The following is a 27,012-nucleotide window of genomic DNA, read 5'->3' as shown; positions in this document are numbered from 1 at the left end:
TCGGTAGGAGCCGGTGTAGCATGGTCCGTGGTCTGAGACCCGGGGAGGAAAGAAAGCACAGGAAACAGCATTCGTTAGACGTACCTGCACCTGTCCCAGTTGCTTTAAATGATGGCGCACCGATCCTACTGGCGGGTCCTATCGCTGAGCCGCTTTCACTGAGGAGAAAACAGGTCAGTGCCATGATTCAGTGATTAAATGATTCACATCAAGCTATTGGTGATTCACAGGAAGCTACTGGAGCTCAGCTACAAAGTGATAAAATTGGTATTTGAATTCAGGTCTTCCCGTCCTTGGAGCTAACCCTTCCCCTCCCCCCGGGAGGTCAATCTTGATGAACCTCAGCTCATCGAAGTGATTCCTTTCTCCTCACCACTTACAGTTTTGAAAATGGCCGTCAATCCGACTCTGGCCAAGAAGACATGGGGGCAAGTACATTTGGGGAGCTTTGGGTAAAGTTTTCCTCTTTCTTAAAAAGAGCCCCTAGAAACACTGGCCCCTGCCCCTCTTCTGCCTCTAAACCTTGCTAGCCTGTAAGGTCTGGAACTGCAGCAGCCCCCTGGGTACCTTGAGGAATCTGGAATGATAAGACCAGCCAAATGAGCATATAGGATAGAAAAACGGATATGCCCCAGGTCACTGATGGCTGTCTTACGGCATTGAACTAACCAAAACCACTCCACTTTAGGACTTCTCCTCGAGAGATAATCCATTTTTCTAATGTTTGAGCTGCTTTCGCTTGGGTTTTCTATTATGTCCTATCTGTAAGCATGCTAACACATAGAGCCAAGTGAGTCCCCTTTAATGGCCCTGGTAAGATTACACTGGGAGTGCTCTGCTCCAATCAGACCAGCCCAGGATGTTGAGTCTGCTACCCACTGGCCACCACTAAGTCATAGTGACCTGGGGAGTCTGCCTGGAGAGACGGTATGGAAGGAAAGTACCATGATCACATTCTTCAAATATTTAAAAGCCTGCAATTAAGAGGAGCAACTCAAATTTTTTGGCGGTCCTCCAGAATGAGCTGGAACCACTGAGAAGAGGTTACGAGGAGGCAGACAGTGTTTTGGTGGGATCAGAGTTGTCCTCCGTGGGATACACATCTGGGAAAGAAGAGAGTCTGTGGTCGCTGGAGGTGTCCCAAGAGCATGAAAGCAGCCACCAGAAAGTGGCTTTCAAATCCAAATTTTGGGGACTCTGTGTGATGCACAGGGGGTAGTGCTAGAGCCTTCCAGGGAAATCATCAAGTAGAAGACCTAGTGTCTGCCCTCTTCTCTCTCCCGCTAGAGTGAGAGTCTGTCACAAAGAGACAGCTGGGCAGGGAATGTGGTAAGTGCCCAGGGGGAGAAAAGAGCCCGTGTTCAGTGAGAAGTCAGAGGTGGAAGAGAGCTCTTCCAGGAGGGAAGGGCAGGATCTGGCGGTTCCCAGCCCCTGCAGCACCCCCACACATGTGCCTTCCACTGGGCCCCCTGAGTCCTTCAGCCCTGCAGGCCCAGACCTACATCTGTTCCCAGAACCAGTCTTAACCGGAAGAATTTGAGGAAACCCCAACTCTAGATTATGGGACTCAGCAATGTTCCCTGTGCTGCTGGTATGATGCTGACTCTGTGCCCCAGTTTGCTAGTAGAGCTTCCTGTTGTGTCTAAGACACTTCCTTGTTCCCGTGGAGCCTCTGCTCCGTAAGCGGGGCTCTGTGCCATTTGCTGGGACCCCGCTACCCGCCGATGGATGTCTGTTCGGATCCCCAGCTAGGCTTGCGCCAGTCCTCGCTCCTTTGGTAACAGACCCCGCCCACAATGTGTCCCAGGCCAGGCCAGTCAGAGGACTCAAGCCCCTTGCTATAGGGATTAGCTCAGAGACTGCTTACATAGACCCCGTCTGACCAATCTGAGTCCTTCCCAAAGACCGTTCTAACTAGAGATCTGGGGGGCCCTGGCCCGGCAGATTACAACAAAGGAAGGCTGACATCTAGGCCTGGTGGTGGCCATACTTGAGGCCAGCGAGAGCAAACTTGTCTGTCAAAGGGGAGAAGGAAGCGGGTAGACTCAACAGCAGGGATAAGGGAAAGACGGGTAGATGGAAAGGGGGTCATGGTCTCCTCGACTCTGGTCCCTGGATTTGCCCGGAATCTTGAATTTTCTCAGAACTGGAAACTGTCCTCTGCTTCCCACCCAATAAGCCCCATGTTTTCCTCTGCAGTTTGATAGGGTTTCTGTAAGTCAGAGAGCTCTGACTGATACCCCAGCCTTTCTCATGGGTTCACAGCTGCCCTGGTGCCAGAAACTTCCATCAGCAGCCACATCCAAATGACGGCCCAGGATCTGTCTGTCCTGGCCCTGTGTATGGGGGTGTCCAGCCCTTTGATAGGGTTTCTGTAAGTCAGAGAGCTCTGACTGATACCCCAGCCTTTCTCATGGGTTCACAGCTGCCCTGGTGCCAGAAACTTCCATCAGCAGCCACATCCAAATGACGGCCCAGGATCTGTCTGTCCTGGCCCTGTGTATGGGGGTGTCCAGCCCTTTGATAGGGTTTCTGTAAGTCAGAGAGCTCTGACTGATACCCCAGCCTTTCTCATGGGTTCACAGCTGCCCTGGTGCCAGAAACTTCCATCAGCAGCCACATCCAAATGACGGCCCAGGATCTGTCTGTCCTGGCCCTGTGTATGGGGGTGTCCAGCCCTGTCCTATGGCTCTGTCTTACTGATAGGTCATCAGGGAGTGCTCAGGCCTGAGAGGTGACAAGAGCATACAAGGCAGAGTGTGAACCAAAAGACAGGAGGAACATGGTAGGGGTAAGTGCACTCATGAAGTTCACTCATTGGTTTGTGCAGTACCTACGGACAGAGCATCTGCTGTGTTCAAGGTGCTAGGTCCAAAGACTTAGCACAGGGCTGCAAAGTTTTTCTCCAAATGGGCCAAACAGTATTTCGAGCTTTGCTGGCCAGAAGGGGTCTGTTGCAAAGCCTCAGCTCTGCGTTGCAGAAAGAAAGCCACACAGACAACATCTAAACCAGTGGGTGTGGTGTGGTTGGGGTCCAATAAAAATGATTTACAAAAGCAGGTGGTGAGCCAGATTTGGCCCGCTATCTGCGGTCTGCCAACTCCTGCCTTAGAACATACAGTTGGAGAAGGGGAAGAGAGATCTGATGAGTAAAGCCTTGAGCGCCCGCCAGAGAAAAACCGATGTTACCCAGTGGCTTCTGGGAATCTTGCAAGGTGTTTAGCCGGAGAATGGCGGGATGGCAGTGGGCTGACAGAGGAACTGGTTCAGCAGCAGGCTCCTAGCCCGGTCCGCGCTACTCCTTCCTGGATTCAGGGAATGGTTCCTGAATGTCTCCCCTGGCCAGGCACTGTTCCCGGAGCAGGGAAACGGTGGGGAACCAGGCAGGCAAGGTGCCTGCCCTTTCTGGAGCTTCTACTCACTAAGTAGATGAGGCTCTTCATTACGGAGCCATAGCCCTGCCTCCCAGCCTCACCTCCTCCTACTCCCCACCTGTTAACCCACTCACAATCCCAAGTGTTCCTCTCCATGCCTCTAACTTTGCTCTCACCCCTTCCCGGAATGTCCTTACTGTCCCCCATCCACCTGCAGAAGTCCTTGGAGCCCAGCTGGGCTCATCCTCCGGGGCAACCTCGCCCTCCGCCTCCCACCTGGGGAGAGCTGCTCACTCCTTCGGGTCCCCGAGCACTTTACACCTGCCCTAGCTCACGCGCTTCTCACGAGCTCTTTGCTTATAAGCCTCTCCCCTCTCTACAACTGTCCCTAGCACCTGGCAGAGGCCTGGCCCACAGAGGGGCTCAGCAAGGATGTTGGCTGAATGACTGGAAGAAAATAGCTTGGGGAAAGAGAGTTGTGCCCGGAGTGAAATGGGAGGCACTTGAACCCAAGAGGAAGGCCGTTGGCTATCTTCGGGACCTAAGCACTTGAAATCTACAAGGGATCTTACTTGTGGGCCTAAAACTCCTGTCCAAAATTATTTGTTGAGCATGAACAATAATACAGTCTCCCTCTCTGAAACACCGCGGTGAGGGCTCCTTTGTCTGATTAACGGCTGCCAGGAGTGACTGATGGGCTCCCGCCGGACAGCTGAAGCCTCTCTCCTCCTGACAGCGCAAGTGATAGCCGAGCGGAAACTGACCCCAGCTGACACACTCATCTTAAAATATCTCTGTTTCCCTGCGGCCTAGATAAAATAGCTGTCGTACTAAAAGTAAGGGCTCCACTCGGGGGGATGCCGGCTTCTCCCAGGATGGGTGATGGGGCAGCCTGTGATGTCAGGGTTCAGTGGAAGTCCAAATCAAAAGGACCCTCAAACTGGCCCTGGATGAACGGTATTCTGGGAAGCTGCTCGGAGTGGAGCCTCCCCAGGGCTGGGCCAAGATGGACAGGAGACGCCATCAACAACAGCAGGAGCGTTGATCAGCAGGCACTGGCTTGTGGTGCTAGGTTCAGTTCGGATCAAAGAGAATAATGTAGACATGGACCTTTCCCAACCGTCGCTTGTGCACAAACCAAGGATGCTAATGAGCCCAGTCAGTACTATGGGACTTTTTGCTTTACAAAGAGCTTTTGGCCACAGCAAAGGACGCAGAGCAGGTACGAAAAGATTTCCACTTCAGAGGTGAAGAAATCAGGGCCCTGAGAGGTTAAGCGTCCTGCCTGAGGTCACACAATTAGGGAGGGTCAGGGCAGGGATTCATCTCAGGGCTGGAAACAAATAGCATCTTCAAAAAGTTCATGGAAGAGGGTTCAAGGAGAGGATTCTGTAACGAGCTAGAGGCAGGGGTAAGGAAATGCCGACCAGGAAGCAACCCCCAGAGTGATAAGGAGCGTCCCCCAGAGATGCTATGTTGAATCCCTAACCTCATCCCCCACCCCCACCCTCCGTACCTCAGAATGTGGCCTCATTTGGAAATAGAGTCACTGCAGATGCCAGTCGTAAAAGAGACGTCATACTGGAGAGGGGTGGGCCTTTACTCCAATGTGACTGGGGTCCTTACAGGAAGCAGAGAGAGGCGTGAGGGGAGAGTGCCTGTGACACGGGACAGAAGTGTCAGGGAGAGAAGAGGTGTCAGCCAAGGATGCTGCCAGAGGGAAGAGGGGAGGACGGATTCCCCTCTGCGGGTCTCAGAGGGAGCAGGGCCTCGCCATCACTTTGACTTTGGACTTCTAGCCCCTGGAACCTGAAGAGAATACACTTCTGTTGTTGACGCCACCTGGTTACAGCAGTGCTAGGGAAAGGAATTCACTGAGGTCGGCACCACTGTCCCCCACCCTCCAGGCCTCTAGGGGTTTCCGTCACAGAAGCCTGGGAGAGCGGGATCCACAGCCCAGGGGCTGCCTGACAGGACTGCGGACCCAGCCACTGCCCCCATGGTCCCTGGAGAAAGGAGCTGGACAGACAAGTGTCCTGACCTCTCTCTCTTTCCCTGCCTGCAAGGCTCCCCGCAACGTCTCCCAACCGTCAAACCTGAGGAAGAGCCGACAGACAGGCAAGCGAGGCTGGTACGGTTTGCCCCCGTCAGCTCCCTGGCCCTGACAGAAGGCGGTGGAAGGTGCGGAGGTGCCGTGAGCACCGGAAGAGCAGGTCTCCAGGCCCGCGTGCTCACACGGGAAGGGGCCCTAAAGAAGTGGAAGGAACACGTCTGTTCCCTGGGGACCCTCTGGTGACCACAGATGCACGAGGAATGACAAGTGTAGTAACACACACAATAAATAAATAAGGGACCAGGGAAAAAGTATGGTCCTAGTTAGCTGAGCGCAGGGCAGTCAGGGACCCCATGGGTACCCCACTGTCCCCAGGGTAAAGTAGGAACATTGCCTCCTTGCCAAGGAAGAGCTAGAGAGATCACGACTAGCAGAAGCAGGCCAGCGGTCAAGGCGGCTGGGAAGGAGGACGTGGGTGGGGCTGTGACCCACTGGCTTTGGACAGTCCGGCCCAGGCTGGAGGAGTGAGAACACTCGCTCACTGGGGTGGGGGTAGGGCTTGGAGCAGGAACGGACCCACAGAGCAGCACCCCTGAGTGGGGGAGGTGGCCCCCCTGGTCCCTTCACCAGCAGGCTCTGGGGAGGCCTAGGCTTGTTGGGGGTTGGGAGGATGGCATTTGCATGGGCCTTAAGCCGCCCTGCTCTACCCTAACAGCTGCCTCCCACTCTGGAAGCTGGGGGAAACTCTCTTGTTCACACTGTGTTCTGGGGCAGAGCGCAGGTCCCTAACGAATCGTTGTTGAACAAATGGAAGAGTAAGAGAGAGAGAGAGAGAGAGAGAGAGAGAGAGAGAGAAACACCGCTGGGGGCTGGGGGTTGTTGAGGAAGAGAAATCACGGCCCAGATGCAGCTGGGAGGGGAACAGAGCCTGGTCACACCAGTGGCCCCGAGGGGCACCTCTTGCCCTCGCAGGCAGGCCTCAGGGCTGCAGGCGGGTAGAACTGGAGAGCAGCTCTGTCACCCGACTCAGGCCTCAGTGTCCCCACCACAGACTGCTGGAGCTCCAACAGGCACAGTCTGCCCCTCCCCCTCTCCCAGGCAGGTGGCCTCCTGGGGCCCTGGCACAAAGGCCTCTCTCTTGGGCCCCAGAGCCCAGCCTTACAGCTCTGCAGGTTTCTCAGGGAAGCAGGCAGATGGGCTAAAGCCTGAGAATGTGGGAGAGCTTCTGTCAGGTCAGTAAAGGTCACGAGGACAGGGACAGCCTGCGCCAGCAGCCAGACAGGATCTGGGGAGACACGCAGACGGAAAGGTCTGTCCTCACCAGAGTGCTTGACTAAGAGACCGTCCTTCTCCAACTCGGACTTAAGCTGAGGCTTTAATTATAGCTTGTCACTCTCGTGCCTTCCCCAGGAGATGGCCCAACCAGGCGGCCACGGAAATGAAACTCTCGCTTCAGATGGCTCATTCTGTCTGTCCGGAAATTTCAAACTCACTAACAATAAAGTCTGCAACTGTGGCAGTGGTGCCTCTGGAGGGCTGGAGGGCTCCGTGTGCTCCCCTGCCCCCGCAGGCCCCTCCTGCCCCCTACAGCCCTGCCCCCCGTCCCCTCCCCAGTCCCCTATAGGCTCCCCTGCCCCCTGCGGCCACCCCCCAGCTCCTGCCTGTGGCAAGGGGGGCCAGCCATCCCAAGAGGCCCTTCCTGCTCACAGAGGGAGAAACTCAGCCCAGTAAGGCAAAGTGACTGGCTCAAGGTCACCCAGCAGAGGGCTGGGGGCCAAGGAGACCCTTGAGCATTGCCTTACGGCAGACTCATAGTCTCTCTGAAGCTGTCCCAGAAAGGCCGGCCCCCCAGCCATAATGGCACCGACAGTTTGTCACCTCCTGGCACCAGGAGCTAAAGCTCTCTATAAACCGCTTCCCAGTCCTCACAGCACCCCCGCAAATTGGCTGTAATGACCTTCACTCCTCAGGAGGAAAAACCAAGGCTAGAGAGCTCATTCAAGGTCACACAGCTGGAATCAGGACTTTAAGCCACACTTCCCCAGGGCAGAGCTACCCTCGTAACCCCCACACTCACTCCCTATACTTGTCCCTGGTAATAGATGGAAGGCCTGGAGTTCTGTCCCTTTGCCTCTGCCAGGAAACCCAAATTGCTTCTGGAAGCATCCAACAAAGGGCATTGCCCTGCATCATGGAGACAGGGTGTCCTTGAGTCCTCACAGAGGCTGCTGCAAGCAGGAGGGTCTGGGGAGAGGAGAGGGGTGTCCTCGCATCTGTCCCACTAGGTTGGCCGGGTGAAGTTCTAAAGGCAGAGAGGGGGGCTGTGGACTCAGGCCGGTTCCGGCAGCTCCACCATGAGACCTGGTGCCCTCCCTGGGCAATCACCACACCCCTCCGAGACCAGGTCTCAGGCTGGGAAGACAGGCCCTTGAGGGGCTTGGAACAGCTCCCTAGGGCAGAAGAGACCCAGAGGGACGTTGGGTGCACCCTGCCTCCCAAACCTCTTTCCCTCAGCAGCTTACCCCCTAGATTCCCCAGAGTGGCATCAGGGTGAGCGGCTTTCAATCACCTGTGTGGCCATGGTGTCCGCCTGGTCTGGGAAAAGAGCAGCGCTTCAGCCTTAAGATGTTCCAGGGCAAAACGACTCAGGGGGCTGAAGGACAGTTGTACTGTCCCACGGTCCAGGATCTAGAAGACCTAATCCAACTCCTGCTTCCTGTTTGGCTATGTATAGGGTCCTTAGCAGGTCCCCGAAACCCTGGGAGCCTCAGCTTCCTCTTCTGTATGTAGAGATAACTGCCCCTGCTTCAAGACGGTGATGAGGACTGAGCCCATAGAGCATCTACACCCTCCGTGGTTTGAGGGTGAGGTGTAGGGGAGGGGAACGTTCTAGAGCCCTGGGGTTAGCCCTTTGTCTTTCTGGGAGCCTGTGCACAAGTGCTTCTCAGCTTTTCAGCTCCCCTTAGGTGGGACAGGGAGGCTAGAGGGGGCCGGAGTCAGGCATTTCCCTGCCCCCAGGTCAGTTAGGCTCCAGAGAAACCCCAGCAGGTTAAGCTCTGGTTAACTAGTTGCTCCAGAGGGCCGGGCTGATTAGGAACAGAATGCTCTGAAGTATTTCAAAACGGCTCCTTTTCCCATCCCCAGGCAGGAAGCAAGATGGGATCTTTTTCCAGTCTTTACTGTAAGAACCTGGTAAAACACACACGAGCTCCCTGTGACTGGGTCCCTCTGGCGTGTTTGTCTGTCTGAGCCTCCGGCGGCCCATCGGTTAGAGCCTGACTTTTCCTGCTCCTGCAGTGGTTTCCGCTCAGGAGAGCTGCGGTTGTCTATATCCCCTCCTCCGTCTTTCCAACTTAGGGGGCGGCCGTTTGCCCAGTGACCCCTGTTCTATGATGCATCCAAGAAGAAGAATTGTGGATTTTCCATTTTTTGAGCATTTTGTTAGGCTGAAGCCCAGTGTTCCCACAACAATCATGTGCTGCCACCTGTCCTTCTAACCGTGCCACCCCCAAAGGCCCCCCAGGGAGCCAAGCTCCTGGCCCCATGAGGAGGCCAGGTGACACCTCCTTCTGCACTTGGGGTGAAGGGTGAGGCTGCCTTCCCTAATGGGAGGGAAGGCCCTGGCTGCTCCCTTTCTGCCGGGTCCAGTTACTGGGAAATGCGCTCAGATAGTGCATTATAATTTCATGAATGCGGCTCCTTCTGCCCTCCCGACTAAAGTGCAGAATGCCCGGGGCAGGCTGCCCTCCTTCACAAACCCATTTGTCACGGGAATTGATTAAGAAAGAGAGAGAGAAAGAAAAAGAGACAGGCTGATGGCTTGATGGCATCTGTTTGAGGCGAGAAGGGGGCTGCCACCTGTCCTGGCCATCCTGAGCTTGGCTGGGCCAGCAGGACTGCTGGCTCTTTGTCCCCAAAACAGGGACTCCCTGAGAAGCACCAAGGGATGTGGAGAGGAGCTGGCTGGGGGCCAAGATGATGGGAAAACAGAGTCTCCCCAGCCTGAGGGCAGTCGGGTGGCCTGTTGTGTGCAACCATCAGCCTTCAGGGAGGAGGTGGAGAGCCAGTGGAACGTTCTACTCCATTCCTCTCCCCAGGGGCTGCAAACCCTGAAGTTAGGGTTGCCCTAACTTCAGAGCCAGGGGCAAAGAAAAGGGGCAGCTCTGCCCATCTCTGAGCAGAATCCTCCCACCCCAACAGACAATGGAGCAAATTCTAGGAACCAGAGGGTGCTGTGAGACAGCGTAAGCTTAGGGGTTCACCGATCTGCCCCACCCAGATTGCCCCAATCAGGGAATGGAGCCTGCTCCCTCCGTTCCTCTGCCAAGTGACTGCGAGCAGAGGTAGAGCTCAGACCCTGAGCAAGGTTACCCGATGCCCCCTGCAGAGAGAGGGCTCAGGCCTATCCCAGTTTCTGGAGAATCACGGTGCTGAAGACCACTGAGGCCCACCGCCTCATTTGACAGAGGAGAAGGGACTTGCCGAAGGGCACGTGGGACAGTAGCAGAGCCAGAACCCAGCCCACCTCTTGACCACCAAGAAAGGTAGCAAGAGGGAGTGAGAAGCATGAGCTACTGTCCTTGAGAGAGAGGACGTGATCCCCTGGCCAGGGCTGACGGCTGGATCCACCTTGGCTTTCAGCAGGGAGACCGAGGCCTTTCAGGCACCTCACATCCCGCCTGGGTTTGCGGTTCTCAGGTGTCCAAACCCTGGCCACTGCCTCTTGGGGATGTGGGGCCCTGCAGGGAAGGAAAGGGGAAGGGATGGCCGGAGCGGGATGGCTGGGATGGAGGGACAGGTTTGTTCACACAGAGGGCACCCAGGATAGATCTCTGTACTCAGCGTGAGCCAGAAGAGTAGACTCACTGAGATGCCACGTTGCTTTCCAGGGCGAGACCCGAGGGGCCCAGAGCTGGAAGGCCCATGCAGAGCTGGAACTCTTCCTCCTTGCAGGACAGGAAGCAAGAGGCACACAGTGCCCAGCAGCTCCAGACGCGTGCGATCTCCCCAGCGGCACCCAAGGCCCCGCAGAGACGGCCTTGGGGCTGAGCCCCTCTCTCACTCACGGAGCATGTGCGAGCCCAAGGTGGAGAGAAGAGAGCCACGAACCCCATCTTCCATTCCCACGTGTGTGGCTTGTGTGCCTCTTTACAAATTTAACTGAGTACCTGCAGGTGGCTGGCCCAGGGATACCAGGATGTAAATATAACCTAGAAACTCCTGAAGGGGTTATAGTCGATGATTGCAACACAATGCTTAAAAAAAAAAAAAAAAAAAAAAGGCTGAGATGCGCCTGAGCAAAGGTGTTAGGGAAGCACCAGGGCTCAGAGCCGAGGCAGAGAAGTGGTCTGGGAGGGCTTCCTGCAAGAGTGGTCTGAGAGGGTGGGAAGAGTAAGCGGGTGGAGGGCTGTGACCTGCGGGAGGAAGGGGCTGGGAGCCAAGTGGGGCCGGGAAGCGGAAGGCAGAGACCGGGAGGCAGGAAGCAGCCCTGTGCACTCGGAGGACTGAGGGGTTTAGGGGCCGTAAGCCTAGAAGGGGAGGCTGGGCGGTGGGCTGGCTGGGGCTGAGGAGCTTAGGCCAACACGGGTGCTGAGGAAGGCCCACCCACTCTGGTCCAGCCACGTGCTGCTGGAGATGGCCCAGGGCTTGAGCCTGCCAAGAGGCCCTGCTCCGGGTCCCCCTCAGGCCCAGGAGCCTGTGTCCATGGAGCCGTCTGCTTCTCTCCCCCACAACCCCCGCCACTCCTCAACCAGGCCAGTGGCCAGGTCCCCCTCACTTAAGGACGTGGGGGTCCCAGGGAGGGGGTGAGTCCGCAGCTGCGTCTGTTCTATTAGATCCAGTAGAGAGATCCACAGGCAAGACACTCTCAAATGTTAGACCCTGAAAAAGCCAGGAGAATGCCCACCTGGGGCTTGACGGCGTGGACCTCCTGCCATTTGTCTGCACCAGGAGCTCTAGACCCTGAGGGCACATTGCAGTAATCAAGGTCGCTCTCCCAGATCCCGAGCCATGGGCCCTGCCGGACCAGTTACAGGTTCCCGGGGTGGGGCCTGGGAGTATTAAAAAAGCCCCCAAGTGATGCCCACCAGCAGCCAGGGCCGAGAACCACCAGCCTACAAGGCGACTCAGGTTCCATTTTTCTCTTGCTTCCCCCCTGGCCTCTAGCTCGCAATGTCTGTCCTCACCCAGCTCTCCTCCTCCTGCCTGTTCCTCCCCTCCTTCTCCAAGGCTGACCCCTCCGCTAAGCTCTGGATCTCATCTTCTCCCATCACTTGGGGGACCAGATGCCAAAGAAAATGATAATAATAGTCATCATAATAACAGCAGCCGATTTCCTGGAGCACCTAACGGGTACCAGCCATAGGAGTCCTCATTTGGATTTGGCCCTCCGAAGCACCCTTCGGTAGGGCCTGTTATTATTGTCCCTCTTTTCAGATGAGAAAACTGAGCTCCCGAGAGGCAGGACCAGGACCCATTCCCAGGCCCCTCTGCCCCCAAAGCCGAGCCCTTTGCCGTTGTGGCGACCACTGGCACATCCCCTCACACCCTGCACATCTTCAACAGCCATGAATGTAAACTTCCCTCGCAGGCCGATCTGCCGGTGCCCTCGGTCTTTACAGCCTGGCCACTGAGCTAGTCTGCAAGCCCCACAACAGGAGCAGGTCCTTGGGGTCTCCCCAAGATCTTCCCAGTGGGGCCCTGGGAGTTTTGGAAAGGCTTTGTTACAACCTGTTTATCTGTCAGTCACCCTGACCATAATAAAGTGACCCCTTCAAGACAACACCCATGCCCTTACTTTTCAGGGAGGAAAAAGGGATCATCTGATTTAAGTGAAGTTTCAAAAACTCCAGATCCAGCAGCTCATAAAATATTCCATTGTACCAGGTGCCTGGCTGATGCCAAAAGCATGTGACTGCTTCCAGGCGCTCACTCCGCCCCCACCCATCGTCCGTGTCCGCTGGGCTTCCTGCCATGAAGAGGAGTGTGGAGATGCCTTTATGCTTCTTCCCGGGGTAGAGTGAGAAGGGAAGTGGGGTGAGGGGGTGTGGCACGGGGATATGGCAGGTGCTTGCGGCTCGGGGCATGGAGGGGGGTACGCGAGGGTGCGTGTGCAGCACAGGGTGGGAAGCGAGTAAAGTCTGTGTGTAGGTTGGGACGTGTGTTGGGGGGTGATGGGTGTGTCTCATAGTGCCATATGTATGGGGGTAATTTGTGTGCGCTGTGTGGAAGTGTGGGTGTGCCGTGTGATTTGCGAGGGACGGGGTGAATAGTTGACATGTTAGATGGTGTGCTTCTATAGCTTGTGCTTTGATGTGCATATGACCAGTGATGTCGTTGTGGCCTGTGGTACGTGTGTGGCCTGTCATAGGGTATGTGGAGTGATACGTGTGATCTGGCAGTAAGTGTGTATGCTGCTGGGTACAGGTGGGCCATATGTGACAGGATCATCCCACCCCCCAGCTTGTCTGCCTAGTCTGGGTTCTGCATGAGTCTCCGCCCACACCAGCGAGGCGCAGAGACTACTCAGACCAGAGGAGCCCCATCCTACAAGTGCTACAGCAGCCATCAGGGTCCTCCCAGACACCCCCAGGTTTCTGAGCTGCTCAGAGTGCTTGGACCCGGGACCTGCGGCTCAGGAATGCCAGCAAGGAGAGGCCCCACAGCGCCTGTGAGTGGGCGGGGCTCCACTGACTGTAAGTGGTAAAATCCCCATATTCTTCAGTCTCTTTCCAAATCTAGGTGGCCAGGGTGATGGCTGGAATAGGAACTGGAAATAGACTTCCCACTTGTCACCTCCAGTTCACACCAGGCTCAGCCCCATGCCTGATGGAACCCTTCTAAAGTGTGGGCTCACATGGCTCAGTCTCGGGGCACCATCTGGCCAAGAGCACAGCTTCAGGCCATTCCTGACTCAGTCAACAAGGCCCACAGCCATGGACCCCAAGAGCACTTATCAAAATCCCATTTGTCCTCCTGCCTACTTCTTACCCTGCCAGTCAGGTGTGCCTCTCCTCGATGCCCCGAAAAAGCTCTTCCTTCACCCCTAGTCCCCGAAAGCCTCCCCTCCTCTCCCTGCGCCCCCCACCCTGGCTCTCGATTATACAGATCCGTGTGGCTCTTCCCACAAGTGGGAACCATTTTTCTCCGGGGGTGGTGAGGGTAAGCTGTTCACTGCCGTGATCTCTTTGTTAGAAAGGCTGCCAAGAAACAGCACCGTTTTAATAATTGGGTCCAAGCACACTAAACCAGGTGGCCTGTGTGAGTTGCATGTCTTCCTTGGGACCTGTTTCCAGCACTGATCGGGCAAACCTCATCTTAGCAACCCATTGCCTCACAAAATTAAGATCTTCTAAAGATCCAGGATAACACCTAGGCAATGTTTTAAGAGAGAAGAATAGTACGTAGGCAGGTTATCTTTCTTACTTTTCCACCAGCAAGCCAGTGCCCATGGCAGGGCAGGACAGGAGGGCAGCCTTGCCAAAAACCGATGGAAAGCTACAGAGATCCCTCTTGAAACGCACATTGGAAACCAACACCAGCATTTCAGTACCTTCCCGTGACAATTGGTTGGGGCTTGGGGGAAGGCTGGAAGGGTTTGCTTGTGACATTCCTTCCTTACCAAGGACAGGAAGGCTGACTCTCCCTACCCACCCCCTGCCCTGCTCTCTTCACCCACCCTCACAATTTTTGAGTCTCATTTTCTTCATTTGTAAAATGAAGGTGACAATTGAATAAAACAGCGCATTCCAAACCCGTCTCTGGAATGAGTTCTGCTTTTTCTGACTTGATGTGAGACCTCAGGCAAGTTATGCAACCTCTATCAGTTAGCTCTTACTGTAAAACCGCCACTTCAAAACTTAATGGCTTAAAACAACACTCCATTCTTGTTTCTCACGAATCTAGCAGTAGCCTGAGCGGTCTGCTGATGGGAGCCAGGCTTGGCTGATCTTGGCCGAGGTCACTCGTGCATCGGCAGGCAGCTGGCAGGTTGGCTGGGGCTGGCTGGTGTAGGATGGCCTTGGCCAGGATGCCTGGGCTCCGCTCCGTGTCATCCTCCAGAAGGCTAGCCTGAGCTTGTTCTCCTGGCGGTGTTTAAGTCCAAGACAGTGAGTGGAAACACATGTGGGCTTTTCCAAGCCTCTCCATTAGGTTCGCTGCCGTCCCATTGATCAGAGGGTTATTTGGCCAAGTCCAGAGTCAGAACAGAAGAGGCCTATAAAGCCGCAGTGCAAATGGCAAGGACATAGTAAGGAGGGTAATTAGGGCTGCCGATGTCACCGACCTGCCACACCCTCTAGACTCAGTTTCCCTTCTTAAAATGGAGGTGAAATTCACATACCATCAAATAACCCGTCTGCAAGTGAACAATTCAGCGGCACGTAGTCTGTTCACGGTGTACTGCGCCCACCACCTCCACGTGCTTGCAGACATTTAATTACCCCACAATGAGTCCCCAGAATCCACCATGCCACGCCTGTCCCTGGCAAGCCCGAATCTGCTTTCTCTCCGTAGCTTTCCCTATTCTGGACATTTCCTATAAATGGACTATTTGTCATGTTATCATCGGCAATTCATTTTTTTTTTACGACTGAATGATATTCCGTTGCACGAGTAGACCACGATTTGCTTATCCACGTGTCTGCTGATGGACATGTGAGCGGTTTCCACCTTTCGGTCATTGTGAATAAAGCTGCTGTCACACTTGGGTACGAGCATTTGCATCCCTGCGTTCAGTTCCTTTGCGTACACACCCAAAAAAGGAGTGAAATTGCTGGGTCATATGACAGTTCTATGTCTCCCTCTTTGAGGAACCCAGTTTCCTTTCTTTTTAAAATCGAAACCATGACCTTGCTTGGTGGGGATGCTAGGGGCACTGAGAGAGAGGGCACGTAAAACATGTAGCACAGGGTACAACCACAACAAATGGTTGATAGAGCCATTCTTTGGTTCCTTAATGCAGTAACCATTTACTGAGCCCCAGACCAGGAATTATGGGCGGTGCTGGATAGATAGATGAATATTTAAGATATAAAATATCTATAAAACACATGTCTATATTTTTATAGACCTAGAAATATATCCCCAGGGTCCCCTCCAGCCCAGGCTCACAGTGTCTCCATCCTTGCCTCTTGCCTGGTGTGTCCTTCACAAACAAGACAAAAGGTGCTCTCTCGTTCCCTCTCTCTCTCTCTCTCTCTCGCTCCCTCTCTCGCTCTCTCCCTCAGCCTATCCCCCAGGAGGCTGCGGGCTTCATCATTCCCCATCTGAATCAGTTCAGACCACCTATTTCAGATCTGTCGGCTCTTATAAATGTAGCCACACACCCGCAAAGTGAGATAAAATGGCAATGTGATTAGTGTGTGTGTGAGTGCGAATGCTTATGTGTCCCTGTCTCATTCCTTTTGTAAAGATTAATACATCAGAGCAAGCACTTACGAAAGGAAGGATGAAAACAACAACAACAACCGGGTCCAATTCTCCAGACATTCAATAACCAAATGTCACCCACATGGTAAGCAATAAAATAAAAATATATGCTTAGCAGAGGCAATATAAATATGATGTATATTTTGAAATTGGGTAATAGCACAGTGGCATAAAAATAATGCCCAGTGGCAAATTCAGGAAAGCGACCTTTTTCAAACGCGGTGTTCCTTTGGGCTGCCATTCCTAAAATATCACAGCAAGTCGAGCAGTAAAGCAGAGGTTGGTTTCAATCTGACAGGAGCGCCATGGTAATGAGGGCATGGAAATTCTTGCCCGTGTTCTGATGCCAAGGCAGCCTCTTATTTCGCTGCCCTCCCCGCTCCCCAGCCTCTCACTCCTGAGAACCTCGCCTGCATCTGCCAGCTTCGTCCCCTTTGCCTGTCACAATAATCCCTTACTTTTCAAAAACTCCTTCCCAGACATTATTCCATTTGACCTTTATGATCTGCCTCTGAACTTGGGAGGACAAATATCACCCTTGCCATTTTATGGATGGGAAAATGGAGGCCACACCAGTCACGTTAAACCTGGCATTGTCCCTCCACTCTGGAGAGAGAAGGCTTCTTTTCTCTCCTAGGGACCATCATTTTCCTGCTCACATGTGCATACCAAAAAAAGTCTTTTTTTTTTTTTTTTTCCAAAAAAAGTCTTTGAAAAGATGTTCACGGGAAACAGACACCTCTCCATGGACCAGCACATATCTAGTTTCCCAGTTACTATTTGTTTAGAGAATACAAGCCAGTTTTTGCATCAGCCAAACAAAATATTATTAGAAAGCTAAATCTGAACGTATCCATGTAAACATCAAAATATACCAAAAATAGCGGCGCCCGGATGTCTCAGTTGGTTAAGTGACTGCCTTCGGCTCAGGTTGTAATCTTGGGGTCCTGGGATCCGGTCCCACATGGGGCTCCTCCTGCTCTGCAGGCAGATTGCTTCTCCCTCGCCTTCTGCCTGCCACTCACCCGACTTGCGCTCTCTCTGTCAAATAGATAATTAAATCTTTAAAAATTATATATATCAAAAGAGATGCTGTACATTTCTTACTATGCACACTTTTTGCAAGTCTTAGGCACTGAGGGTCTAACTGCTGGCAGTCCAAACATTGGAGTGATTTGTCCAAGGCCTCAAAATGAGAGCTCCAGAATCAGAAGGCATATTACTGATGGAGAGAAGAGAGCAACCAGCTGTGTGTCTTTAGGCAAGTGACTTGACCTCTCTGAGCTTTCATTTTTTCCATGATGGAACAAGCAGAACTAGACGACCACTAAGCCACTCTCTAGCTGTGAAATTCTACAGTTTTAGCTCTAGAACAAAGCATTCAGTGCCACTCTAGGAAAGCCCTGTGCTGCTCACAGAGGGATCAGTAAAAGGATCACTGATGGAACCCTAACCTCTCATGCGTTCTCAGCAGGAGAAATCCACTCAAGCAGACTCCGGTCCTAGACCAGCCCCCTAACTCACTGTGTAACCTTGAGTTTCTCCTCTGTTAAGTGAGGATTTTGGACTAGGGGAGGGTGGGAAATAAATTTCACATCACATGCATGCTGGCTGATAGATGGTGGCTGCCTGGAGCGCAGTTTTGAGAAAAAAATGAGTCTGCCTCCAAGTGGAGAGGAGAGAAGCCTGGGATTGATTAGTGATGTCTGCCACAGGTGAGGGAGGGGGCTGCTGTATAGGAGTTGGCCATCTTTGGAAGAGACTCTGTCACAATAGATGGCCTCTTCCAGCTGGCACTAACGCCCTGTGAGGAGCACGTAAGAGAGCTGGGGATTCAGAGTCACCGATGCTCGGGAAGCAGAACTTGGTTTGTTCAACTGTTTTTATATTATCCATGGCTTGGGTTTGAATAATCTGTCCCCTGATACCGCTGTATTTCAGAAATTGCTACCTAAGGCAAATTTTCCACTTTTAAACTCATTTCCTGAGTCGGTCTTTTTAAACCCCACATTAAATATTGATCTGCCCTGGAGAGATCTAATTTATTTAGTAGAGACAAGTTTGACTCCACCAGAACTGTCAAACCCAGAAATGGGGCCATGCTCCCCCTCCTGAAGCAATAACCCGGCAGGATGGTGACAGACAAGCCAAGGACACTGGAACTACGAACACACTTCGGGTCCTCTCTCAGAGTGTCAGGGACGGGGCCTGCCTTCCCCGTCTCTCTCACACCCTCACTTGTCAGAGCATCTTTGAGAACCTTTCCAATGAGGATGGATGTCTGGAAGTCCAAGTGTCCACTCTGGGCTATAGCTGGGCTCCCCATCCTGTGTCTCAAGCCCTGCCGGCCCATGGCAGAAACCTCCTCTTTTTCTGGGGCTAGGGCTCCCAGCTCTGACCTTCGGACTCCGCAACCTCAAAGTCCCGATTCCAGCCCGGGGAGGTGACATTTCCACTTGGACCTTGGTTTTATTTATTTATTTTTTAAAGATTTTTATTCATTCACTTAGACAGAGAGATCACAAGCAGGCAGAGAGGCAGACAGAGAGAGAGGGGGAAGCAGGCTCCCCGCTGAGCAGAGAGCCCGATACGGGGCTCGATCCCAGGACCCTGGGATCGTGACCTGAGCCGAAGGCAGAGGCTTAACCCACTGAACCACCCAGGTGCCCCAGACCTTGGTTTTAAACTTCAGCCCCTGTGAGCTTTGACTTGACTGTCTTTCCAACGACAACATGCCGGCTATCTCCCAAAGGAACTCCCTTTGTGCTTTCCATGAAGAGAGAGAGAGACATAACCTACCCCACCCTGAGGACAGGAGCCCCTTGCTCGCTTGCACCCAGCCCAGTGGACCAGGCTGAATGCAAAGATCCAGCCTCCTGACCTGGCTTCTGCCTGGGAGCTGGCCTCCACCTTCCACAATCCCAACACCTTGCACTCTGGGCTGATCCAGCATAATTTCTCTCCGTAACTTACGCTTCCAAGCACAAATGCCAAGATGCCCTTCTGGGTTTCTCAAAACATCTGTTTGGGGCCCCACAAACAAGAGTCCCTGCGGCAGGGAACACAGCCTATCTGTGGGTTAGGGAACCAAACTGTAATTAAAATCTCAGTCAATTATCCTGCCATACATATATTTCCTCTCTTAATTCACCCAACAGTCCCAACCAGGTAGGCAGAGCTGTTATCGCCGTGGGAATGTGGGGAAACTGAGGCTTGCCACCAGCCACATATGGTTAATTAGAATTACATAAAATTTAAAATTCAGTGTTCCTAAATCTCACTCACCACGTTTCAAGAGCTCAACAACCAGACATGGGTACCAGGGCAATCTGACAGCTCAGAATTATAGAATATTTCCGTCATCACAGTAAGTTCTATTGGACGGCGCTGCAGGGGTAAAGTCACATCCCTGTGCTGTACAGAAGCTGAGGGCAGGGTTGGAACTCAAACCAGGGTGGTCTGTCTGAGAGCTGGAATGCCTATCCAGAACCCCTTCCTGCTGTTGAAAGGAAATCCAAAGGAAGGTGAGATGAACAGGAGGTCAACCAAGAGATCTCACCAGAGTAAAGCCTTTGGAAACAAGACATGCCAGAGAAAAGACCTCTGAATAAGACATCTTTACTGGCTCCTGGTCACATGACAGCTGCAGACAGCATCTTGAGCGACATGGTCCTGATGCTGTCTTTACCCCATAGGAGGTATCTTCCAGGCTGGAACGGAGCGGTGGGGCTTGATCTCCATCTAGCATTTCCATCTCCCATGACCCTGGAGAAGGGAGTCAAGCACGCAGTTGGGCACAATGTCTTCCACACACACTGCCACGCTTCTGAGACTTCTTGGAGATGGTGGAGGTCACTCAAGGTCATCGATCGCAACATTTTATGCCTTACTTGCAGTTTGAATTCAATTATCATTTGTGATGCACCTGTTATGTGCACTTTTTACATATGCAATCCAAGTAAATTTTGGAGCCCAGGAGGCTTTAGAATGTCCATAAAATAAAAACAATTTAAAATAATCCTAGTATTGGGACCCCCGGGTGGCTCAGTTGGTTGAGCGTCTGCCTTCGGCTCCGGTCCTGATCTCAGGGTCCCCGGGTTGTGTCCCACATCAGGCTCCCCGCTCAGTGAGGAGGGCACTTCTCCCTCTGCGGGCTGCTCCTGCTGCTTGTGCTCTCTCTGACAAATAAATAAAATCTTAAAAAAAAATAAAATAATCCTAGCCTTGATTTGTGTCTCTCAATATTAAAAGGGATTTGAATTGTAAATCATAGCATCATTTCTGTTTTTTCACTGTGTATTTGTACTTCCACTTTATTTTTTTAACAACTTTATTGAGATATAATTCTCTTGGCATACAATTCACCTATTTAAAGTGCACGGAGGGGGCACCTGGGTGGCTCAGTGGGTTAAGCCTCTGTCTTCAGCTCAGGTCATGATCTCAGGGTCCTGGGATCGAGCCCCGCATCAGGCTCTCTGCTCCGCAGGGAGTCTGCTTCCCCCTCTCTCTGCCTACTTGTGTTCTCTCTCTCTGTGATATAAATAAATAAAATCTTTTAAAAAAAAATGCACAGAGACCTTAGAGCCCGTTTGTCATACCCACTAGCAGTCGCTGTCCCTATACCTCCAACCCCATAGCCCCAGGCACCCACTAATTTGCCTTCTTTTTCTACAGATTGGCCTGTTGCAGACCTTGCACATAAATGGTGTCCTATAACACACGGACTTCTGCGACTGGTTTCTTTGCTTAGCACAATATTATATGATTAGTAGTTCCTTCCTGTTTTATGGCCAAATAATATTCTGGCGTATGGATGTACCACACCCTATTTATCCATTTACTGACATTTGGGCGGTTCCGTTTTCGGGCTATTGCGACTAATACTATGAACATTCACGTATAAGTGTTGTGCGGACCTATGTTCATTGGGCACGTACCTACAAGTGGAATTACTTGGTCACGTGATAACTCTACGCTCAACATGTTGAGACGCTGCCCAACTGTTTTTCCAGGGAGAAACAAGGAAAGATCTACACCTGATGAATGTCAAAGGGGCAGGAATGATGGCCAATGCTTGATGTTCTTAGCACTTCAGGAATTACTAAATGGACCGGATCCGAACAGGAGGTCACATTCTGCGTGGGGAATGAAGCCGATGCCCAGACCCACACCCTTGCTTCCCACCCACACCACCCAATTCTGCCCAGCCCTGCTGTCCCTCAGAGCCTTCTCCTTCCTGGTGCTTGCTGTCAGGAAAACTGCAGTTGTGGCAGCCAAACTTTGTCGCTTCCCGTGGGAAAGCCTACATGTTCAGCTCTCCTGCACTCAGCCATCTTGCCCCTCACCTGAGCTCCTATCTTGCAGCAGACACAGGATTTGGGGTCCCGGGGAGTGCTCTCTTAGCTGCCAGGGGTTTTCCTAAGATGGAGCCAATGTGTCTTTTTTTTTTTTTTTTTTAGATTTATTTGTTTGAGAGGGAGAAAGAGAATCTCAAGCAGACTCCCTGCTGAGCGCAGAGCCCACCACGGCACTCAGTCCCATGACCTTGAGATCATGACCTGAGCTGAAATCAAGAGTCAGCTGCTGAGCCAAATGAGCCAGCCAGGCGCCCTCAGGTGGGACCAGGTGTAGTAAGATCTCAGGAGCCCTCTATGGGCTGGGAGTTGCCCAGGAGCAGCAAGCTTGTACAAGTGTTTGAGAACTATGGCTATTGGCAGGGAGAAAACCATCCAGTTTTTTTCTTTTTCTTTTTTTTTTTTTTTTAGATTTTATTGATTTATTTCTTTGAAAGAGCACCCACACAACTGGGGGGAAAGGCAGAGGGAGAGACAGAATCTCAAGCAGACTCCCCACTGAGCACAGAGCCTGACATGGGGCTCAATCTTACGACCCTGAGATCATGACCCAAGCCAAAGGCAGACACTTAACTGACCGAGCCCCCAGGCACCCCGACCCTCGGTATCTATTAAGCAGAAAAGGTAAGGCTGAGGTTGTGGCAGGTGGGGCTGATTACCACCCAACAGACACACTCACAGCTGGAAGCTCAGATCTTGGGTCACTGAGGTGCCCACTGGGGCTGAGTTGTGGCCGTTGCTGTCCTCTTTGTCCACAACTGGTTTAGGACAGGCGAATACCTCAGGTCTAGCCAAAGAGATGTCAGAGAAAACTTGCCGGGGGATCCTGCAAAAGGGTTTCCTTTCTGATGAATGGGCGGCTTGCAAGAAAAGCCCTGCCCTTCCTTCCCCTGTTGGAAGTCGCTGAGCGACGACACAATTCTGGCACCCCCACAACCATAATCACGTGACCATGGGCTGGGAGGGGTGGTGAGGAAGGTGGAAAGAGGAGGCAGGGATACCAACTCAGACCTGTCACTGCTGACTTCCTGAACCAATCACCTACTTCAGATGTCTTGTTACTTGAAAAAAAAAAAGTCTCCTCAAAGAAGTCAGCATCATGGACATCAGGTGACTTGCAGCTCCCGACAGAGAAGCAAGCTTGAAATCCTGCCGCCGAGAAAACCAGGCGAGGACCAGTCTCCAGGTAGCACGCCTGTCTAACCCAACCTGGACACAGGTGCACCTGAGCTCTCCAAGCCAGGAAATTCCCAAGCCTCCTGCCTCTTCCTCCTCCTCCTCGTCACTCCAGGATGACTCCTTGCCATGGGAGGGCCTCAGGGCCGTCCCTATGGCACCTCCCAGGAAAGGGGGCCAGCCCATCACTGCAAGTCCCTTGCTTTGGTGTGGGATGGTAGTCAAGAGAGGACGCCCCAGAGTCCTGCTGTACATCCTCGGCTCAGTACGTACCCTCTGTGCCTCGGTTTCTGCATCTGCCACAGGGATAACAGTGCCTTGCTCACGAGGTGATTGTGGATGAAACATCAAGTGCATCCGACATGGTGTCAGGGGTCCCCGAGACCACCCTCAAGTTCAGTGATTCACTAGAACTCTTTGCAGAGTAAGAAAAGCTGTTACACACGTGAATACAGTTTATTACAACTGCTGGATGCAGGGTCCCCGTCAACAGTTAGGAGAAGGCTTAGAATGAACGCATCCTCTGGGCGGGTAATAGCCACGAAAGACAGATGCTTTTGGAAAGCTGGTTTCAGTCCCTTGGAGGAAACAAAACATACCGTGGGGGCAGCTTGTGGGCCCCGAGGTAGAGGGTAGCTCGGCAGCTGTGAGATGCTCCAAACCCGCCTGTTCCAAGAAAGGTCTGGCTCCCCCAGGCCCTGGGAGATAACCTCCAAGCAAGTCCTTGCGGTCTGCTCTCTGATAAGACTGTCTCTGTTTTACCCCCGGCCTTGGGCCTCACCAGATACTTAATGCTAATCACATGATTCACGCCGGAGCCCCTGCCAAGCTGTATCAGCTTGACCTTGGGAGGGGCTAGAGGCTGAGTGAGCAAGGTCAGCCGTGGAGGGGCTCCGGGCCGGTAATTACCCACCAGCAAAACCTTCAACACCGAGACTTGGGTAAGCCTCCCTGGCTGACAATACTTCACACGTGTTGTCACACCTTGCTGCTGGGAGAATTAAGCACTGTCCCCACAGCTCCGCTGGGAGGGGAGGGGACAACTGGAAGCTTCTACCTGGTCCCTCCTGATCTCTGGCCTGGGCTCCTTTACCCCTCCTCCCAGAATTCCCACAAACACCGTCAATCCTGAGCAGCCATATTTACCCGCTGAACCTACAGTCGACGCAAAGCCCTTTCCACGTGAATTCGCATTAGAGCCAGTTTTCTTGTACAAAGCAGCTGATTTTTTTTTTTAAATGAGCGCAGTGCCCAATGTGGGGCTTGAACTCACGACCCTGAGATCAAGAGTCACCTGCTCTACTGACTGAGCCAGCCAGGGGACCCAGCAGTTGATTCTTTTAAAGCCCTTCTTCTAGGTAGCCGATCAAGTTCTCTTTCTAAGACACATTTGTACTCACACAGGCGTCCCACACAAGTTCTAAAGGTACGGGAATGCCCCCCCAAAAACGGTCCTTTCTCGCAGAGCTCACCTTAGCAAGATCACGAAGCTCCCCTCGTGTACTCAAGCAGAGCTCAGCAGACACTCCTAAAGTTCCCCAAATACTACACAGTGGTTAAAACAAGCAAGGCCTCTAGACTTAGACATTCCTAGGCTCAAATCTCAGCCCTACCACTTATCAGCTATGTGGCCTTGGGCAACTTAGCTTCTCGGAGCTGTGGCTTCCTCGGAGTCTGCAAGTGAAGGTTAGAGCCGTACCTGCCTTCAAGGGGCCGAACCTGGGGCCTGGAACACAGCTCATTCATGACAACCGTAACTCCAGCGGTGATGGGAATGTCGCTAGAGTCCGTATTACTATTTCTTCAGCTGTACCTTCCAAGGCAGAAACAGTCTGGAGTTAAAATAGGGATGCAGCCTTCAGGGTGGACGGTGACGGGTGGATAGAGCCATCAGCAGGGGATCACACGGTCCTTGTGTGAAGGTCAGCGTGGGGGTTCCAGATGCTCGAATCTTCTTGGGAGTGATTCTCTGAAACAGGAGTGCAGATGGGGCTGAAGAAGAATGTTGGAGGGTCTGGCAAGGCTATGAGACCCCGACTGGGAGGACAGAGGCCCATCCTAGCCCGGCTGGGCTCCGGAGCGGACTCTGGCCTCCAGAGTCACTTCTCACTTCTGCGGTTTGGGGGAGAAACCCATTACATGGCAGCATTTGGTGGGGGGACCACAGAGAGGATATGCAGCTCGATGAACCAGAGTCTCACTGGAACTAAAAGACACAGTGACAGTGAAGGAAGCCCCAAGTCACCAGAAGAGCAAGTCCATGAAGAGCATGGTGTGGTTCCAAACGGGCAACAGGGTGATGAGCACAGAGGACCGGCCTTGAACTACAGTCAGCCTCCCCCTGGGCACAACGGGGGCCTCCGCCTGGGCACAATGGAGAAGCGGCACTTGTGCCCAAAGGAGCCTGAGAAGTAGGGGGGATGGTGTGTGGACACGGCCTGAGAAAAGTCTGGACACCGTAACCGGTTCTGCTCCATGGGTCAGGCGTGAAAGCCAGCGGCGCTTCTCTGGAACCCACCCACTCACGGGGTCTGAGGCTCGGTGCGTCCGCGCACGAAACTCTCCGGACCCCACCCACCCCAGCCCTAATGAGCTGTGTCTGATCTCTTCGGCCAGACTAAATGCGAAGGAAGTTCAGCTGTGCCAAAATCAGCAAACACAGGTGAGACAGGGCGGTCTAACTGGGAAAGCAGGCAGAAAAGCCCACTAGGCGGGGATGTGAACCACAAAAGGACAATACTCGGAGGCCGGGCAGGGCTCCGGGGAACGATCGGCACCTCTCAGGGGACCATGCATCGAGTAACGACCAGGAGAGCCTTGAGTCATGAAAAGAAAGGTAAATCTGTTCAACACATCAATTTAAGAAGATTAAAAACAACCATGTTATACATTTGAGCGACATGACCATTACAAACAGGAAACCAGTTAACGGTGAAAGTTACAGGTGTCTGAAAGCCGGAGGGGTGGGGCGCCTCCTTCTGTGATGATGCTGGGCAAACGAGCTTCACCAAAGAACATACTGGGGCCTGTTCGCCTCTCAGCAAGGTGTTATTGAGGTAGAAGGAAAGCAGTGGACATGGGGAGGGGAAGCGAATGGACAGGGACTTAGGGTTGGTCCTTCCACTGAAAACAAAATCTTCTGCTCGGCTGCTCCTCGGAAGCTGGGCTCCAGCTGGGGGAGGCATCAGTCGGTCTGGATCTTCCTGGGGGCGCTGGGCGCGTCCCGGCCGGAGCCCAGCAGCATGCGCTCCAGCCGCTTGCAGTGCTCCCGGAGCTGCTTCTCGCGGGGCAGCAGGAAGGTGAGGACCTTGTTGCGCACGACGCCCCGGTCCTCCTCCTCCCTCAGCCGCTGCTTCACGCGGGCCGCCTGCTCCTCCTGCTGTGCTAGCTCCCCGTTCATCTCGCAGAAGGCGTCCTCCAGGTAACGGATGGCCTTCAGCGCCTCCTTCTTAAAGTCCTCCAGCTCCCGCTGCACCCCGGCTACCTTCTGCTGCAGGAGCTCCAGGTCGGCCGGTGGCAGGAGGCAGGAAGGCCAGGACTGAGGGAGGGAGAAGTCTCCAGACTGGAGGCCGCTCTCCACCATCTTCTTCCCTTGTAAGGTGTTTACCTGCATGAGGATGGACCCAGCATGGTAGAGGGGTTCCATAGCTTCTCTTTCCGTTTGGACAAAGAGAGGAAGCGAAGAGACCTGTCTAGTCCGTGAATTTTTCTTTCTTTTTTTTCTTTTTCTTTCTTTCTTTCTTTCTTTTTTTTTTTTTTTTTTTTTTTTTTTTTTTTGGCTAGAGACAATCCTTTGGAGTGGAGAAACCCCGCGCATTGTGATGTCGGGGCCCCTTCAGCCAACCAGGAGGAAAGCCACAGTCGACTCATTTGCATATTGTAGCCTCCTTGGTTGGTATACAGGGCTATTTCTGCTTATCTGCCCAAGCTGTCTTCCTATTATGTGGATTTTCATTGACTCATTTCCCCTCCCAGAACCAGAGCGCAGTCTCTCCTTTTACTGGAGGGACAAACCGAGGCCCAGAGCCAGGCAGCGAACAGGACAGCGCAAGGCAGGCCGGGCCAGTGAGCCAGGCATGGGTGCTCTCCCACGCACGGTCTCTGGCCCTCTGCTCCTCCCAGGCAAATCGGCTTCTCGGCCATCTCAGACCTTCTAAAGTCTGCACAGCCTTTCCTCCTGAAGCACTTACTATCTTCACACTCTTTTCTTGACCTAGGATTTTGTCCTTCCAGATCCCCTGGCACAAGAAATCCCATGGGTCATTGTAAGAGATGATGCCTAAGCTCACTTCTAGCTCTAAAAATGCTGAAAAAGAAGAAGATGATGACGACGAAGAAGAAGACGAAGAAAGAAAAGGAGAAAAAGAAAGGAAAGTAATTTTTTATTTCAAATCATACTCTTTTTTTTTTTTACATTTTATTTATTTATTTGTGAGAGAGAGAGCACAAGCAGGGGGAGCGGCAGGCAGAGAGAGAAGCAGGCCCCCCGCCCCCGGCCAAGCAAGGAGGCTGACGCAGGACTCGATCCCAGGACCCTGGGATCATGACCTGAGCCAAAGGCAGACACTTAACCGACTGAGCCACCCAGGCGCCCCCCACATCCATACTCTTATAACAATGCCAGCAT

The 27,012-nt window shown here is 53.0% G+C and overlaps 1 protein-coding gene and 2 long non-coding RNA genes across 3 annotated transcripts in view; 1 reads left to right on the top strand and 2 right to left on the bottom strand.

The window, feature by feature from the left end:
* Positions 1 to 8,287, bottom strand: part of LOC308356891 — a 44,447-nt gene extending 36,160 nt beyond the window's left edge. The window contains exons 1-2 of the long non-coding RNA XR_013968146.1: positions 7,997 to 8,287; positions 85 to 158 (exon numbers count right to left, since the gene is read on the bottom strand). This is a non-coding gene — a long non-coding RNA (uncharacterized lncRNA). The remainder of the gene's footprint in view (positions 1 to 84; positions 159 to 7,996) is intronic.
* LOC308356892 lies at positions 35 to 14,183 on the top strand. Its single transcript, XR_013968147.1, has 3 exons — positions 35 to 173; positions 10,317 to 10,554; positions 12,313 to 14,183. It is a non-coding gene; the product is annotated as an uncharacterized lncRNA (long non-coding RNA).
* Positions 14,184 to 25,569: 11,386 nt separating this feature from the next.
* Positions 25,570 to 26,031, bottom strand: CCDC182 (coiled-coil domain containing 182; the record flags this gene model as incomplete). The annotated part of the gene is made up of 1 exon (XM_080826638.1): positions 25,570 to 26,031. One exon carries the CDS (start codon positions 26,029 to 26,031, stop codon positions 25,570 to 25,572), a length of 462 nt encoding a protein of 153 aa, XP_080682764.1.
* Positions 26,032 to 27,012: the final 981 nt, after the last annotated feature.

The sequence above is a fragment of the Martes martes genome (genome assembly GCF_963455335.1).
Source record: "Martes martes genome assembly, chromosome: 16".
NCBI classification, from domain to species: Eukaryota; Metazoa; Chordata; class Mammalia; order Carnivora; family Mustelidae; genus Martes; species Martes martes.
The sequence above is the reverse complement of the archived record's forward strand: the minus strand, read 5'-3'. Positions and strand labels throughout refer to the sequence as shown.